This window comes from Anomaloglossus baeobatrachus, chromosome 1 (genome assembly GCF_048569485.1).
Source record: "Anomaloglossus baeobatrachus isolate aAnoBae1 chromosome 1, aAnoBae1.hap1, whole genome shotgun sequence".
NCBI classification, from domain to species: Eukaryota; Metazoa; Chordata; class Amphibia; order Anura; family Aromobatidae; genus Anomaloglossus; species Anomaloglossus baeobatrachus.
The window spans coordinates 467,107,311-467,125,749 of NC_134353.1; the positions used below are offsets into that span (position 1 = coordinate 467,107,311).

The 18,439-nt window shown below is 46.3% G+C and overlaps 1 protein-coding gene across 3 annotated transcripts in view; it reads right to left on the bottom strand.

The window, feature by feature from the left end:
- LOC142243036 (uncharacterized) overlaps nucleotides 1–18,439 on the bottom strand; it is a 129,397-nt gene that overhangs the window by 34,103 nt on the left and 76,855 nt on the right. For all 3 annotated transcript variants that reach the window (XR_012724297.1, XM_075314546.1, XM_075314557.1), the window contains exons 5-6: nucleotides 12,591–12,822; nucleotides 10,312–10,428 (exon numbers count right to left, since the gene is read on the bottom strand). Coding sequence is in view for 2 of the 3 variants with exons in the window: in XM_075314546.1 (XP_075170661.1) it covers nucleotides 10,312–10,428; nucleotides 12,591–12,822 (349 nt within the window). In the remaining variant the exon portion in view is untranslated. The remainder of the gene's footprint in view (nucleotides 1–10,311; nucleotides 10,429–12,590; nucleotides 12,823–18,439) is intronic.

Genomic DNA, 18,439 nt, shown 5'->3' on the forward strand with positions numbered 1-18,439 from the left:
AAATGTATTTAACTCCTTTGCTTCTGGTCAACTTCTGCCTAAACAGACACTTGAGGCATTTATGTCCATTATCCCGAAATAAGGGAAGGACCCATTGCAGTGCAGCAGCTACCGCCCAATCTCACGGATGAATGCGGACACGAAACTATGGACCAAAATTTTGGCTAGAAGAATAGGTAAGGTATTACAGCTAATCCATCCAGATCAGGCTGGTTTTGTGAGGGTAGGGAATGATAATTCTATTAAAATCTTACAATCCATTTCATGTGGCTTACAAACAAAAAAAAAAAACAACCTTCCTTACCCTCCTCTCTACAGATGCCAAAAAGTGTTTGACAGGATCAGTTGGCGCTTTATGGTAAGCACTCTGGAAAAATTTGCTTTCCCACCTATGTTCATAAACGTGATAATGACACTTTACTCCCATTCAACAGCAAAAGTGTGAGTTAATGGATCCTTCTCCCATAACTCCAATATCAAAAAGTAGACGCTTTCCCCCTCCCTATTTATCTTAGTTCTGGGAACATTTATAGAATAAAAAAAAAAAAAAAAAACAGACAAGGCTTAAAATTGCAACACCTCAAAATTAAAGCCATGGCATTTGCCGATGACCTTTTCTTGCTACTTGCTAATCCCAAACACTAACTCTAATTCCCCAAACTAACAGAATTATTTGAATAATTTAGTGACCTATCAAATTTTAAAATAAAAATTTAGACAAATCAGTGGCACTCGACATCTCAGCCTCAAAAAGATATATTATTTCACTAAAGGAAAATACTCAATTCAACGGGCCCTATGGGAAATGTTAATCACCAGACACCCAAAAATGCTATAAATCAAAGAAATTATTTCCCCTTAATTGACAATATAAAAGCTCTTTTAAAAATCTTATGATTTGCCCTACTTGTCTAGGATAGGCAGCGCTAATTTTATTAAGCCGTACACCCTTCCGAAAGTACTATACACCATGAACATGCTTCCAATTGGTCTACCCACCTTTTTTTTTTTTCCACCTTCAAACAAATAATTTTGGCCTATCTCTGGAAGTATAAAAAGGTTAGGTTTCCACATAAACTGCTTATACTCTCCACGGGCTCAGGAGGATTGGGAGGCTTGAACTTAAGGGTGATTTACATGCTGCGACATCGCTAACGATATATCGTCGGGGTCACGTCGTTAGTGACGCACATCCGATGCAGATAGCGACGTCGCAGCGTGTGGCACCAAGGAGCGACGATCAACGATCGCAAAAGCGTCAAAAATAGTTGATCGTTGACACGTCGCTCCTTTTCATAATATCGTTGCTGCTGCAAGTACGATGTTGTTCGTCATTCCTGCGGCATCACACATCGCTATGTGTGACACCGCAGGAACGATGAATATCTCCTTACCTGCGTCCACCGGCAATGAGGAAGGAAGAAGGTGGGCGGCATGTTCTGGCCGCTCCTCTCCGCCCCTCCTCTGCTATTGGGCGGCCGCTTAGTGACGCCGCACTGACATCGCTATGACACCGAACGCACCTCCCTATTGAAGGAGGGATTGTTCGGCGGTCACAGCGACGTCGCTGAAAAGGAATGTGCGTGTGACGCTGCCGTAGCGATGATGTTCGCTACGGCAGCAATCACCGGGGGCGGGTGCTATCGCGCACGAAATCGCTAGCTATCGCTAGCTATCGCTAGCGATGTCGCAGCGTGTAAAGCACCCTTTACTTTCCCATTATAAAGCAATCCACATTGCTAGATGGCTGAAGCTAGTAAGAAGTAAGTAAGTAAGAAGGGAACTGGCCAAAACCTCACCACCATCCTCCTTTTCAGCACTGGCCCCTATTAGCTCCATCGCATACATGTTAGACCCTCACTACACAGAGATATATGACCTGTGGTCGCACTTGCTGAAATACTCCATTTCCAAACTTAATACCAATAAAATTCCGATGGAAAATTTGTGGCCAAAGGAAACTAAGACACGTCCTGCTAACTTTTTACAACAAACACAGGTGGAATAAAGGGAATTTTGTTTACTTACCGTAAATTCCTTTTCTTCTAGCTCCTATTGGGAGACCCAGACAATTGGGTGTATAGCTTCTGCCTCTGGAGGCCACACAAAGTATTACACTTTAAAAAGTGTAACCCCTCCCCTCTGCCTATACACCCTCCCGTGGACCACGGGCGCCTCAGTTTTGGTGCAAAAGCAGGAAGGAGAAAACTTATAAATTGGTCTAGGGTAAATTCAATCCGAAGGATGTTCGGAGAACTGAAGACCATGAACCAAAAGAACAAATCAACATCAACAACATGTGTACACACAAGAACAACCAGCCCGAAGGGCACAGGGGTGGGCGCTGGGTCTCCCAATAGGAGCTAGAAGAAAAGGAATTTACGGTAAGTAAACAAAATTCCCTTTTTCTTTGTCATTCCATTGGGAGACCCAGACAATTGGGACGTCCAAGAGCAGTCCCTGGGTGGGTAAAAGAATACCTCAATAAAAAGAGCCGAAAACGGCCCCCTCTTACAGGTGGGCAACCGCCGCCCGAAGGACTCGCCTACCTAGACTGGCGTCTGCCGAAGCATAGGTATGCACTTGATAGTGTTTCGTGAAAGTGTGCAGACTAGACCACGTAGCTGCCCGACACACCTGCTGAGCCGTCGCCCGGTGCCGCAATGCCCAGGACGCACCTACGGCTCTGGTAGAATGGGCTTTCAGCCCTGAAGGGAGCGGAAGCCCAGAAGTACGGTAGGCCTCGAGAATCGGTTCCTTGATCCACCGAGCCAAGGTTGACTTGGAGGCCTGAGAGCCCTTACGCTGGCCAGCGACAAGGACAAAGAGCGCATCTGAATGGCGCAGGGGCGCCGTGCGAGACACGTAGAACCGGAGTGCTCTCACTAGATCCAAAGAGTGCAAATCCTTTTCACACTGGTGAATTGGATTAGGGCAAAAGGAAGGCAAGGAGATATCCTGATTTAGATGAAAAGGGGATACCACCTTAGGGAGAAATTCCGGGACAGGACGCAGAACCACCTTATCCTGGTGAAAAACCAGGAAGGGGGCTTTGCATGACAGCGCTGCAAGCTCAGACACTCTCCGAAGTGATGTGACTGCCACCAGGAAGGCCACCTTCTGCGAAAGACGTGACAGAGACATCCCGCAGCAGCTCAAAAGGTGGTTTTTGAAGAGCCGTCAGGACCCTGTTAAGATCCCAGGGTTCCAACGGACGTTTGTAAGGTGGGACCATGTGGCAGACCCCCTGCAGGAACGTGCGGACCTGCGGAAGCCTGGCTAGACGCTTTTGAAAAAACACGGAGAGCGCCGATACTTGGCCCTTGAGAGAGCCGAGGGACAAACCCTTGTCCATTCCAGATTGTAGGAATGAAAGAAAAGTGGGTAAGGCAAACGGCCATGGAGGAAAACCGTTATCAGCGCACCAGGATAGGAAGATTTGCCAAGACCTGTAATAGATCTTGGCGGACGTTGGCTTCCTGGCTTGTCTCATGGTAGCAATGACATCCTGCGATAACCCCGAAGACGCTAGAAGCCAGGACTCAATGGCCACACAGTCAGGTTGAGGGCCACAGAATTTAGATGGAAAAACGGGCCTTGTGACAGCAAGTCTGGGCGGTCTGGAAGTGCCCACGGTTGACCCACCGTGAGATGCCACAGATCCGGATACCACGACCGCCTCGGCCAGTCTGGAGCGACGAGAATGGCGCGACGGCAGTCGGACCTGATCTTGCGTAGTACTCTGGGCAGCATCGCCAGAGGGGGAAACACATAAGGCAGTCGAAACTGCGACCAATCCTGGACTAAAGCGTCCGCTGCCAGAGCTCTGATCCTGAGACCGTGCCATGAAGGCCGGGAACTTGTTGTTGTGCCGTGACGCCATGAGACCGACAGCATCCCTGAAGTTAGAGTGATCAAAAAACGTATTGCGCGTACGTTTGGGGAACCGAAATTGGTGTTTCTCCTGCTGAGAAGCCGACTCTTCTACAGGAGGAGGCGGGGGTGAGAGATCCAACACCTGGTTGATGGACGAGATAAGATCATTTACTAAGGCGTCCCCCTCAGGTGTATCAAGGTTAAGGGCGAAGTCAGGGTCAGAGCCCTGAGCTCCCACGTCCGCCTCGTCTTCCTGAGAGTCCTCAAGCTGGGATCCCGAGCAGCGTGAGGAGGCCGGGGAAGAGTCCCAGCGAGGCCGCTTAGCCGGTCTGGGACTGCGGTCCAGGCAGGAGTCCTCCGCCTGAGACCTAGGGGCTAACCTGGGAGCGCGCTGCGGCGCGGACCGAGAGGGGCCTGGAGGAGACAAGCTAACAGGGGCCGGGGCCTGTGAAGGGCCTGGTCTGGACTGCAATGCCTCAAGGAGCTTAGATGACCATTTGTTCATAGACTGTGCAATGGATTGAGAAAGTGACTGAGAGAGTTTCTCAGCGAAAGAGGCCAACACCGGTGACTCTGTCCCTGCAGCCTGCTCAGGGGGAGCAGGGGGGATCTACATGAGCCGAGGGGCCCACAAGTGCCCGAGGCTCCGGCTGAGCAAGCGAGGCAGGAGTCGAGCATTGCTCACAGTGAGGGTAGGTGGATCTCGCAGGCAACATAGCCCCACAAGAGATACAGGCCGCGAAAAAAACCTGTGCCTTAGTAGCTTTGCTCCTTGTGGACGACATGCTGTTGTCTTCTAGGAGAGTGACCACTGAGGGTATATGGGAAAAGGGTATACAGCCTGACCGAACAGATATATATATCTATTATATATATATATGTATCTATTCCGGCACCCTAGGGGGACCAGCACCGGGTGACCGGTGTGGCTTACCGACCGCTAACGAGCAGAGTGTGTCCTCCAGATTCCCTGTCGTGGATCCCCCGGAGCTGCAGAGCTGCGTCATTGAGAAGCATCCACCGGCAGAATGCCAAAAAAATGGCCGCCGGAGCTCTCAGGGGAGGAGTGGAGCCGAGGGCGGCGCCAGCAAAGAGCGGGAATCTGGGGTCCCCACAGTGGTCAATGAGGGGGGAGAGAGACATGCAGGATGCTCCAGCGCTCACATCTGACGTCATGTCGGTAATCCCGCCCTTACCCCTGACAGGCAGGCCCGGGTGCGGGATTTTCACGACTAGGCCGCGGCGAAGCCGGGGACTAAATTTGAGGCCGCGCCCGACAAGCAGGCACGGTCGGCGCGGAAGTCCGCCGGGCTCCTCAGTTTTACAACTACCGCGGCTTCCGGGAAGAAGGTGCGCTCCCTGTACAGTCCCCCCATGGGGACACAGAGTACCTTCAAGTTGCAGGGCCCGGTCCCTGGGGTTGAAGAGGCTCCGGTCCGGCAGGTTCCACCAGGGGCTGCGGATGGAGCACGGTCCCAGCAAATGGATGACCGCTCAGGATCCCACTTCTCCCAGAGCCGCATAAGGGATGGTGAAGGAGACGGCATGTGGCTCCAGCCTCCATACCCGCAATGGGTACCTCAACCTTAACTACACCGCCGACATAGTGGGGTGAGAAGGGAACATGCCGGGGGCCCCATCGGGGTCCTCTTTTCTTCCATCCGACATAACTATGTATGAGAATGCATGAGTGGATGTGTGCCTCCTTCCACACAAAGCATAAAACTGAGGAGCCCGTGGTCCACGGGAGGGTGTATAGGCAGAGGGGAGGGGTTACACTTTTTAAAGTGTAATACTTTGTGTGGCCTCCAGAGGCAGAAGCTATACACCCAATTGTCTGGGTCTCCCAATGGAGCGACAAAGAAATATATCTTTGAACAATTTAGGAATAAATTCCCCGGTCTCAGTTGATTGGTGTTGGCTTCACCTCCTCACAAAATTAAAAATTTCTCTTCCCCAAAATGATCTCTAAAATATACTCCAGTCCCATTTCTCTGACAGCTGCTTTCAAGCCTATATTCTTGACCTCCTGGAAAAAGGAACTTTCTATTAAACTATCTGATATTGAAGTCACAGGATTTCTTGCCAACTACCATGGTTTCTCTAGATGCACGTTGTTGCAAGACATTGCCTATAAAATAGTTTCCCACTGGTACAGAACCCAAGAAATGTTACATTATCTAGGTTTGCTTGACTCCAACCATTACTGAAGATGTGAAGCACAGAGGAAATGTATCTCATTTTCTCTGGCACTGCCCGGATTTGAAAACATTCTGGGATGATGATATTAATAAGACACTGAAAAGCCTTGGACTTCTGAAACTAGACCTAAAAGCATCTGAAGTATAAAATATATATATATATATATATTTTATACTTCAGATGCTTTTAGGTCTAGTTTCAGAAGTCCAAGGCTTTTCAGTGTCTTATTAATATCATCATCCCAGAATGTTTTCAAATCCGGGCAGTGCCAGAGAAAATGAGATACATTTCCTCTGTGCTTCACATCTTCAGTAATATAACACACACATACATACACACACACACACATACATACATACATACATACATACACACACACACACACACACACACACAACGTTGCAGGAAAGAAAGGCCCCCTGGTCCCAAAAGTTTGGCAACAATAGTTAGTCATAATTTACATAGCCTTCAATTACAATCCACTTTTCTTCGTAGTCCTATCTTCAAAATCCTACTTGTGAGTTACCATGTTTACTCCTACCCACTCTCCTTCATGAAACTTTGAATCACCCTAACGAAATGGAGTCACACTGATAAATCATAGGCTTATATGGCTACGCCTCGAGGAATCCAAACCCTACAGCTCTCTCATCCGATTTTTTTAATCGGATGAGAGAGCAGTACGGTATGGATTTTCGCCTGTTATTATTGTTCATGTTTTGCTAATTTGATCTTTACTTTGCATTTGTTTCTATGTAGGTTGATAATGTTAAATAAAAAATTAATAGAAAAAAAAAAAAGCAGACAATCATAAAATATATGTTTACGGCCCCCTTCACATGTCCGTGTTTCCGGTATGTGTTACGTCCGGTTTCATACATACTGGAGAAATGGAAACAAGTAGACCCATTAAAATCAATGGGTCTGCGCACACCTCTGTTTTCACGGACATGTCACCATTTGGAGCACATGGATATGCATGTGTTCCACACTGCGACATGTCAGTTTTTCTCCGGCAGCAAGGATATTCAACAACCCGCACACTGATGTGATCACTGTGACATGTACCAGAGAAGACACGTCTTTGAAATAAAATGCTTTTCTATACTCACCTGTCTCCAGTGCTGTGGTCTTCGGCGCTGCTGTCTCTTGCTTCTGGGCCTGCTCATTATGCTCATGAATAGTCACTGCACTGTGGACCTGGAAGCAAGAGCAGAGCCAACAGCGCCGGGGACAAGCAAGTATAGACGTTCATGCTGTCTGTGTGCTATGCAGATGTCGCACAGCTAGCACACTGACAGCACTTGCTGAACGAACACACACATACGCACCTACACCACGGACTGTGCAAAATGTGTGCGTTTTGCACAGACGTGTGAAAGTGGCCTAATGCGGGCTTTACACGGCACGATCTATTGTGCGATTGCACGAGCAATTGTACCCGCCCCGGTCGTTTGTGCGTCACGGGCAATTAGTTGCCCGTGGCACACAAAGTCATTAATCCGCCGTCATCTGTACTTACCAGCTGAGTGACCTCACTGTGAGCGGCGAACATACTCTTCCTGAAGGGGGAGGGAGATTCGGCGTCACAGCGACGTCACACAGCCGCCGGCCAATAGAAGTGGAGGGGCGGAGATGAGCGGGACGTAAACATCCTGCCCACCTCCTTCCTTCCACATAGCCGGCGGGTGCCGCGGGACGCAGGTAAGCTGTGTTCATCGTCCCCGGGGTGTCACACGGAGCAATGTGTGCTACCCCGGGTACAATGAACAACCGGCGCCATGTTAAATAAACAATTTTTTAAAACTTAGAGACGAGTACACGACTCACGATTTGTGAGTGATTCTGCGCTGCTCAGAGGTGTCATATGAGACGACGTCGTGAACGATGCCGGATGTGCGTCACGAAAACCGTGACTCCGACGATGCATCGCACGATAGCTCGTTTCGTGTAAAGCCCGCATAACTCCTTCCAGACATGGCCAGTTTCCATTTTTGTGTTTTAGGTTTTTACTCCACTTCTACCAAGAGCCATAACTTTATTTTTCTGTCAATGTATGAGCCCTTGTTTTTTGTTGGCAGGCAAGTTGTACTTTTGAATTACGTCATTCAATTTACCACATACTGTACTGGAAAAAACGGTAAAAAGAATAGGGGTTTTTTTGAGAATTATTTTTATAGCCTATATCGTCTGTCAAAAATGACTTGGCAGGATTTTCCATATCAGTACGATTATGCCGACACCAAACTTCCCCAGTTTTTTTTTTTTATAATTGCAAACAGATAAGTGGAGTTCCGGGTCCTGAAATCACCACTAATCCGTCCTAGATGTTCACAGCTCAGGAAGGCCAAGTGTGCATACAGCCTGGAGAATGGGTTTAAAGGAAAGTATAGGCTACAAAGTCTATGCTTTCTATTGAATCCATACACTGCTCTGTGTGCACACTCAGCCAAGAACTGTTGGGGGGGGGGGGGGGGACTGCGTGAAAGGAGCGGGACTCAACACCTGGACACCCACCCATGTGCTTAGAACGTGAAGTGCAATGAAATATGAAAAGACATTAAAATAGGTTCAGTTGGTTTTAAAACCAAAAAGATACATTGTCACATTTTAGGCTTCTCAGTCCAGGGTGGGAAGTATCTAGTCTGGGTAATGCTCTGTGAACTAAATACATGTGATACCAATGTGATATGACTGAAGAATGAGTGTGATTAGATAGGGATCATAATCAAAAGATATAGTGATCCCAGATATTATTTGATCCATCCATAATTCAGTATCAGAGAGAGATGTCTTCTGGCTGACCCATTTGTACCATGATAAAGAATACGTGTCAGACAGATCTTGAACAAACCACGATTATGAGGAAGTAACGTTTACAGTTCCACTTACAGGAAACTCGTGGTTAGTTGACAACAGATGTAAGAAAACTGGCATGTAAAATTTACGGCTCATTGCAATATCTCCAGGAAACTGTGGCCGGCCAGTGTTCAACTGGCAAAATGTGCAGGAAGCTACTGGTGCCCACAGCAGCTTGTGGTCAAGTTACATGAACATGACTCAGCTGTCACATGCTGGTCACCAATTCACCACTCAGTGCACATGACGTAAAAAGTTTTGCTATAAAAAGAGAGGACTCGCTTAGTGAAATTGGGGACATTTCCAGGACGCTCAAGTGGACGCACTGTTCCTGTGATGCAGATGTTGTTTCCTTCTCACTAATCGAGTCCCTCCAATAAGAAAGGCGTGCTACAACATACGGTAATGTTGATGCATATTTCTGTTATTGTATAAGATTCTATGACTATAAAGTAGTTCTAATGCCTATGTACCATTGATTATTCATGTGCTATTAAAATAAATAATATCTTGCTATAAAGAATCTTAGTATTTGTGCCTGATTAGGATATCAGTGAGCGCTTCGTAAGTACGGGCTTTCAGCCCCCTTTTTAGGAGAATTTAGCAAGACAATACATCATCAGAAGCAGTAAAGTAATTGGTAATTTACTACAATGTGTATTTCTGGAATTTGAATGGTTTACCTCAGAAAGCATTTTATAGACTATATAAAATTAGGTCTACTTCTCAAATGAGAGGACTAGCTACTTTATATAGAGGGTATTCTGCCTTTGAATGGAAACAAGAGTGTTCTCAATAGCTTGACAAATAATTAGAAATGGAAACCATAAAGTACTGTAGATTACAAAGTTGAAGAAATTCTTATTTATCAAGTTATTATTGATCAGACTGTAAAGTTGAAGGCATAAAACCATTACCATTAGGCCAGGGGTCACACTAGCGCTCAGCATCGGAAGCGATATGCTAATGACAGTCGTCTCAGGCTCTGCTGCGAGCGTGATCTGAGTTGTTCTACTGTGCTTAGTGTGCCTCGCATTTGAGAAGGAGATCACAGGTGTGGAGAAGGGGGTGAGCTTAATCTCGCCATCTTCTCCACTGCCTGTCTAGGGTGTATATCGGAATGATGTCATCAGTGCAAACTCATGTTTCACACGTACCCATACACTTGCATGGATGCGCGTGATCCGAGAAATGTTACCAATTGCAACATGCTGTCATTTTTCTCCTCTGTGAATTACAGCAGATCTGACCTACATCATTGAACAACATTGGGCAGAGTGCAATCCGATTTTTTATAGAATTGAACTCGTCTGATTCCTAGCTCATGTGACTCCAGCCTTATTATGAAGATGCATATACTTTGTAGTACCATACCTGCGGCTCTTTCACTGATGAACTCTCCTTATTACGGATTTCATGTAGTCTGGTTTTGACAATTTCAGTTGGAAGTGTAATGTGGTCTTCAGACTGATTGTTCCCTGTAGGGTTGGTCTACAATAAATAAAAAAAGCTACATTATTATGCAGCATTGAATAAAAGACATTTGGTGATACAGCAGGGGAAAATGTGTTTAGCAAAGAGTAGATTCTTGGTATACTCCAGTTTTCCATGTTATATTATTACGAAGATATATCTAATACTGCTGAGAAAAGTGGTATTAAATAATTTACTAGCTAATGACATTTTGGGCTAAATATGTTACTAAGAAAGCAGCCATTGATCCAACAATATGTACATAGAGGATAATCTACATATGTCATCCTATAACCCCATAATTTTCCTCTCTAAGCCAAGATGACCTGCTGCTGCAGCTTGCAGGGCTCGCGGTCGGGTGGGGAACCCCGGACAGCTCCCAGTGCCCAGAATCCCTTGGGGCTGCCAGTGTCTACAGCAGTAGCTACATTGATAACCATTGTAGCTTCCGATGTGCAGACTGCCTGAAGACCTTTGGTGACATCATGATTATGTGACCGTGATATCGCAATAAGAAGGGCAGAATAGGTGATGGAATGGTGGCAAGTGCCCTAGAGTGACTGTGTGTCTGTCCCTAGAATATATGGGCTCCTGGTGGTATACATTAACGATTCCACAACATCAACAGTACCATGTACAGCGCAAGCTGGAAGTGGGTGTATGGAGCGGGCTTACGAGGTGATGGCTGTGTATTACCTGGTTCTAATACGCTTTCAAACCTGTTATTGTTAACCTGGTAAATACCGCTGTCAAACTCTGACACCGGTATTCAACACGCGCCGGCATGGCGACGCACCATTCAAATCTCTAATTGGCGTGCCTGTGAATTATCTGCATGTCGCAAATAGTTGCTGTGACAGCAGGGGATCTGTTGTGGACATCTGTGCTTTCCATTTCGGCGCACCTTTGAAACTGTGCTTGTGGTCGAGTTTCAAAGGACACTGAGATTTTCACTATATGCAGCAATGCTGTGGGAGTAATGTATATAGCACCAGCAATCGCGGCTTCAAGTCCCCTAAGGTACTCTTAATAGTAAGAGGTAATAAAAGAAAAAAAACAAAAAAAAAAACACTATTAAAAATAAAGAGGAAAAAAAAATAAAAAATAGATATATAGCCGCATTCAGAAAAAGTCTAATCTATCAAAATTTAAAAATAAGTAATCCTATTGATAAGCACCTTAAAACAAAAAAAAGCAAAAAAAAAAAAAAAAAAAAAAGACAAAATTAGGTGAGGTTTTTGGGTCGCTGCAATACCACAAAAAATCCTGTTACAAGCTATCAAAATGTCGTATATCTAATTTTTGCTTTTTTCCTACCACTAAGATAATAATAAAAAAAAAAAAAAAACAACAAAACCTGCACATTTGGTATAGACTTAATTGCTCTGATGAGGAGAATCATATAATGCAAGGTCATTTTTATCACACAATGTCAGAACTGCTTCTTTTTCCCACAAAGACATTTTTTTTCCCATTTTCCAGTACACTATGTGGTAAAATGAATGGAGTCATTCAAAAGTACAACTTTTCCCACAAAAAACAAGCTCTCATATGTTTAGATGGACAGAAAAAACAAAAAAAACAACAACACATGGCACGGGAAGAAGGGGGTGAAAAAAACTAAATATGCAAAAACGGAAAATGCTTTGAATATACGCGTGTGTATTATATGTACACGTGTGTAAAATGCATTGTGCATCCATTTATAAATCCCACAGATGTTCATAGATATAAACATGTTGGTAATCACCCAATGCACAAGTAAAATGAGCATTTAGTGAGATTTTTACCTCAGTATTTGTAAGGACATGTACACACATGTTGTATATGGTGAGTATTCTACCTCGGTGTAAGCTATCACCAGTAGAGTGGAACAATCAGAGGAAATGTATAATAAAAACGTGGGCACCACTTCTGTATTATTACCCACTCCTGGTTTTGACTTTGAAATACTGAGTTAAAAACCTCACCAAATACTCAATGTCTGCACGTGGCCTTAAAGTCTCCTGATTTAAAGGGATTGTTTGGCATCACTACGTTCCTAATAGCGCCGATGTGGTGCCGACAACGCTACATTGGCAAAGACTTCCTAGGAAACAAGCTTATTAATTACAAATTTGTGTGATAGCAGCGATTACATACATACATACCATGCGGCATCGGATTGTGTATGTGATTACCTGTCGTGCATCTGTAGAGGCCGCTGCTGCTTGAATCTCTCTTGGTAATGCAAGGAGAAGAGAAGGCACTGCATCTGGTTCTAGTTGAGGAACGGATGCTCCAGGATATAATATGTAGTCTTGCTCAGTAAAATGATCGCTACAAACGCTTCTAGACACCAAGGATGTGCAATTCTGATGATGCACTGCCTCAAGCCACTTGGACAGCAGTTTAGGATCATTCGTTGGAAACCTGTAAATAGTAAAGAGTTATTCCCATCTTCTTATTGGAAGCAACTTTGTAAACTTCACTTTGTTACATTTTACTTGGCTTACTTCAGAAATCTTAGCAAATGTTATAGTTTACAGCGCTGCCAAAACTACACGGCTGCCCAACATAGCAGCATTGGGAGAGTGCAAGCCGAGACCAGCAGTGCAACAAAACTGCTGGACTGTCAATCAAGTAGGAGTGCCCCCTTGCTCAACGTCAAGAAGTCGTCAACATGGGGAGCCATGCCCTCCTGAAGAGAGAATAGAACAGACCCTTTACAGTAGCACAGTTTATTACCATAGAGTAGGGCAAATGGGCCAGGAGAGATGCCATTAATGAAGGCCGAAAGCTTTTAATTCTTAGAACATCTCAGATGATATCAATGTATAACACATAACATACAAAAATGACAAAGAAAGATAACACAAATTGTGGGAATGCAGTCTGGTACATAGTGATGAGTGAGTGTATTCGTTACTATTTGCTACTCGCACAGATATAACGAGTACCCCGAATACCGTACTATAGCGAGTAACTGTGTATTCGCCTTGCTATATTCAGATGTCCCGCCCAGCAGATTTGGCGCCTGATTTGCAGCTACTAAACATGCTGGGCTTCTTAACCAATCACAGTAATTCTGCAGCCATTTTGGTTGTGGTATTACTGTGATTCGCTGGACGTGCAGTGCCATAGGGTCTATAAAAGCACTTCCACCGCCATTTTGCACACATTGCATCAGAAGCCAGCGTTATATCAACAGCATAGGGACAGAGCGAGCAGCTGCTAGGGAGAGTATTAGGCCTCTTAATAACAGTAAAGCCCTTTTCAGGGCTATCTGCAGTGTATAGGTCAGTGTTGTGTAGGGAGGGACAGATTTTCCAGCAGAGAAAGAGTTTAAAGCAGCATGTCCCTACCGCAATAGTACCAGAATACAATAGCTCTTTTAAGAACTGAAACCGCAGAACAAGGTCACAGCAGGAAGGGATAGATTGTTGATTAGGTAGGGAATTGGGAATTGTTGTCACAATATTTAGGGGTTCACAGCTTGACTTGTGGCGTCCACATCAGCCACATTAATACTTTGCTAGTGGCCTTTGCAAATACAAAGCAGTACTCTAGCATTTTGTGCTGCCTGATACACTAAACGCACCTCTCCTTATACACCTTTGAGGTGCTGGGCTGCCCAGTTGCTAGTGTGATGTCAGGAGTGTGTTTTCAGTTGGGCCAGAGGTGGCCCAGAAACATACGTTTGGGATGGACTGCTCTTACTTATACATTTGGGCGGTCCCTCCCCCATTGAGATTCATATAGTGGAATACAAATTCCATAGCAGTTTGCAATGGGCCCATTGTAGCATTAGGCTTTACCCTCCTCCTCAATGTTATTCAATTCAAGTTTTCAGATGGCCATCAGTTGTTCATTAGTCATTGTAAATTGCTATCGAATATGTATCCCCTATCTCTGTCACAATGTGGGACAACCCGTGCCAAGGGTCTCCAATGACATATTAGTTTGGTTGGACTACTGGTTTGTCTGCCACTGCACAATGTGTATTGTTTACAAAAATTAGCCCTATGGCCTGAGTCATGGTTGGCTCATGAAGTCCCCATCACAAGGACCTCCAATGACAAATAGTAGTTAGGCTGGAGTAGGAGTACTGTCCAGGTTTATCTACCACTGCACAATGTGCATAGTGTTTACAAAAATTAGCCCTATGGGCTAAGTCATGGTTGACGCAGGAAGGAAACAGATTTATATGGGAAGGGATTGACATTAACAGCAGTAATCAAAATGAACATTTTGGGAGAATTTAGTTTGGCTTCCTCACATCTAGAGGGATTATAAACTGCGGAGAAATGCATTCCTTGTTGAATTTAATAAGAGTTAAGGGGGTGTTATACGCAGCAATATCGCTGGTGAAAGCACCCTCTCCGTCGTTTGTGCGTCAGGGGCAAATCGCTGCCCGTGGCGCACAATATCGTTAGGAGCCGTCACACGGACTTAGCTGCCTAGCGACGTCGCTGTTGCCGGCGAACCGTCCCCTTTCTAAGAGGGCGGTTCTTGCGGCGTCACTAAGCGGCCGCCCAATAGAAGCGGAGGGGCGGAGATGAGCGGGACGTAACATCTCGCCCTCCTCCTTCCTTCCGCATTGCCGGCGGCCGCAGGTAAGCTGCAGTTCGTCATTCCAGAGGTGTCACACGTAGCGATGTGTGCTGCCTCGGGAACGACGAAGAACCTACGAGATCAACGATTTGTTGAAAAGGAACGACATGTCAACGATGGACGATAAGGTGACTATTTTCCATCGTTAACGGTCGTTCCTTGCCGCCACACGCAACCACGTCGCTAACGATGCCGGATGTGTGTCACCCCGGCGATATATCATTATATACGTCGTTCCGTGTAACGGGGCTTTTAGTCTGTCTGCATTTTCTCTGGCGAGGCGTTTGTAACGATCAGTGATGATTGCTCCAGCAGAACTGAAAACACGCTCTCACATCATACTAGCAGCCGGGCAGACCAGCACCTCCAAGGCATATAGGGAGAGGTAGGGCCAAGTGTTGAGCTTGGAAACCCAATAATTAAAAGGGAACTGAAGTGTCAGAAAGGATGCAGGAATGGTCACTTAAGTACTCCTTGACCATGTTGTGCAACTTCTCCCTCCTTGGTATTGTTACAGGCACAGCTAGCCCTTGCTGATATGCTGGTTTATTGAAAATGGCCCAATTTGCTAACATTTCCCTCACCACCTCTGTTGGACCTGGTATTGGTGCCTCTCCCCATTAATCCTTGGTGTTGAAAAGAGTTGGTAACTGATTCCAGCGTTGTCCAAGGGTGATGTTTTCAGCATCAGATCAACAACGACCCTCTGATGACTCCAAAAGGAGAAAAGGAAATTTCTCCTTGTACCGTGGGTCCAGAAAGGTGGCCAACCAGTATAGATTCTTGGATATAATGTGTATCACTTGAGGGTCTTGCCACAGACACTTACACATGAACTGTGCCATGTGGGCCAAACTATAAACAGGCAAAAGGTTCTGTGTTCCCACCAGGAGGAACAATACCGATCCTCTCCTCAGGCTAACTCGCCTCCTCCTCCTCTCCATGCTGGACAGACATGAAGCTGGGGTTGAGAGTCCCATGTGTAGCATTGGGAGTTCCCTCGGTAGCACAGAAAAACATGTCCTCTCCCTCCTCATCATCACCCAATGTTGCCTCAGAATATTGGCTGGGTAGTATCACCCATTGAGAAATCTGACTCCATAGCCACATGCTGGGCACTCAAAGCTTATTTTTGCGATTATGCAGTGATTATTTCAACAGACACAGCAACGGGTTGGTTAAGCTGATAATAGCCTAATCACAGCTCAAGAACTTGGTGCAGTACTCAAAGTTCTCAAGAACCTCACAAATGTCAGTGATCCACACCTACTGGACAGATAGTTATGTGTGGTGGCTGACTCTCAGTCTGACAATCATATTAAAGCTGGTATTCAGCTACTACCCTCTGCTGCTCACTAATCCTCACCAACATATGATATGCAGAGTTCCACCGACTGGTCGCACATGAGTCAGTGACTTGGCAAATTCAAGCGCTTTTGCAGTGCTGTAAGACCATCAAAAGCATTAGAGGAATGGCGGAAATGGATGCCAATATGGCACACCTTCTCAAGTAGGTACGGCAAGTCAGGGTATGTTTTGAGAAAATTATGAACAACTAGGTTCAGCACGTGAGCCATGCATGGCATGTGTACCAGCTTGCCAACCTTTAAAGCTGCCACCAGGTTACGCACATTATTGCAGACGACCAGACCAGGTCGGAGGTGCAATGGGGAGAGCCACTGATCGGTCTGTTCTTTTATACCTTGCTACAGCTCTGCTGCAATTTATGGTTTCTGACGTAAACAGATCAGCTTCAGCAGAGCATGTTGCCGCTTTGCGGATGCGCTGCTGCACAGCTCCCAACTTGGCAGTGATGGGGAGGGTAACTCAACAGAGGATGAGAAGCAGGAGGAGGGAAGACAGGAAGTGGCAGAAGTGGCATATGATGAAGTGGAAACCCTGATAGAAGTTGGGCCCGCTATTGTTGGCGTGGATAGGATGTGTGATGTTCCAGTTTGCAACTTTGTCCCAACCTGCACCAGGTTCACCCAGTGTGCCGTGACAGATATGTATTTTCCCTGTACACAACTTGTCCACGTGTCTGTTATTAGATGGACTATCCTGGTTACTGCGTTGGTCAGAGCATGGTTGAGATTGTTTAACACGTGCTTGGGTAATGCAGGGATGGCACACAGTGGGCAAAATAGTGGCGGCTGGGATCACTATCATGGGGCAGTCGCAGCCAAGAGGTCACAGAAACATTGTGTTCCCTAAACTTGGCTAGCAATTTGGCAATGTGCAAGTTTAGGTTTGGTGCCTGTGGGTGCTTGGCTGAATATTTACGCTTCCTTTCCAAGCTCTCAGGCATGGATAACTGGACGCTTCGCTGGGACAAGGAAGTGGATGTGATTGAGGTTTGCTGTGCCTGTGCAATTGCAACTTGTGTGCAGTGATAGGGCATCAAGACCCCTTGAAGTTTAATTCAATATAACTTAATTTGTCACTATAACTTGCAACTTCTCCTGTGACCATTGCACCAAGCCCTCCAAGGTTGTAAGAATTAATTTTATTACTATATCAAATATAAATTGCATGCGAGGTATAAATTTATTGCTACACTAAGCATATTGATCAGAAACTGCTGATCAGAAACTGCTGATCTGTATTAATTATGTTGACCGAAACTGCAGATGTCAGGCGCAACATTAGATCATACGACCTATTAGATCAGGGGTCTCAAACACGCGGCCCGCGGGCCGCATGCGGCCCTTCAGGTGGCTTCTTGCGGCCCGCAGCCCCGTGGACCTGGTAAAGATGGCGACCGGTGCAGGGGCCGCAGCTAGCTGCCAGTTATTTATTTCAGCCTACAGTTTTGTCTTTGCCGCGCACAGTGAAGTTCTCGCTGCAGAACGCAATAACAGCCGCCTGCCAATCAGAGGCAAGCACCTGCTGCATATGACCTTGCCTGTGATTGGCCAGTGGCTGTTGTGCAGTGAGAACTGCTCTGCACGCGCCGGCCGAAAGTTCAGCGATGACAGCAGCTGTGACCATTACCGGGTCCACGTGCCTGCGTGCCGTTGACAGCAGGTGAGAAGAATGTTTTGTGTGTGTGGGGTTCTGTGTTGCTGGCTGAGGCTGCACTGTGTGTGTGTGTGTGTGTGTGTGTGTGTGTGTGTGTGTGTGTGTGGTAGCTGAGGCTTCACCGAGTCCACGTGCCTGCATGCCGCTGACAGCAGGTGAGAAGAATGTTTTCGTGTGTGTGTGTTTCTGTTGCTGGCTGAGGCTGCACAGAGAGTGTGTGTGTGTGTGTGTGTGTGTGTTAGCTGAGGCTGCACAGGGTGGGGGGGGGTGTTAGCTGAGGCTGCACAGGGTGGGGGGGGGTGTGTGTTAGCTGAGGCTGCACAGGGTGGGGGGGGTGTTAGCTGAGGCTGCACAGGGTGGGGAGGGTGTGTTAGCTGAGGCTGCACAGGGTGGGGGGGTGTGTTAGCTGAGGCTG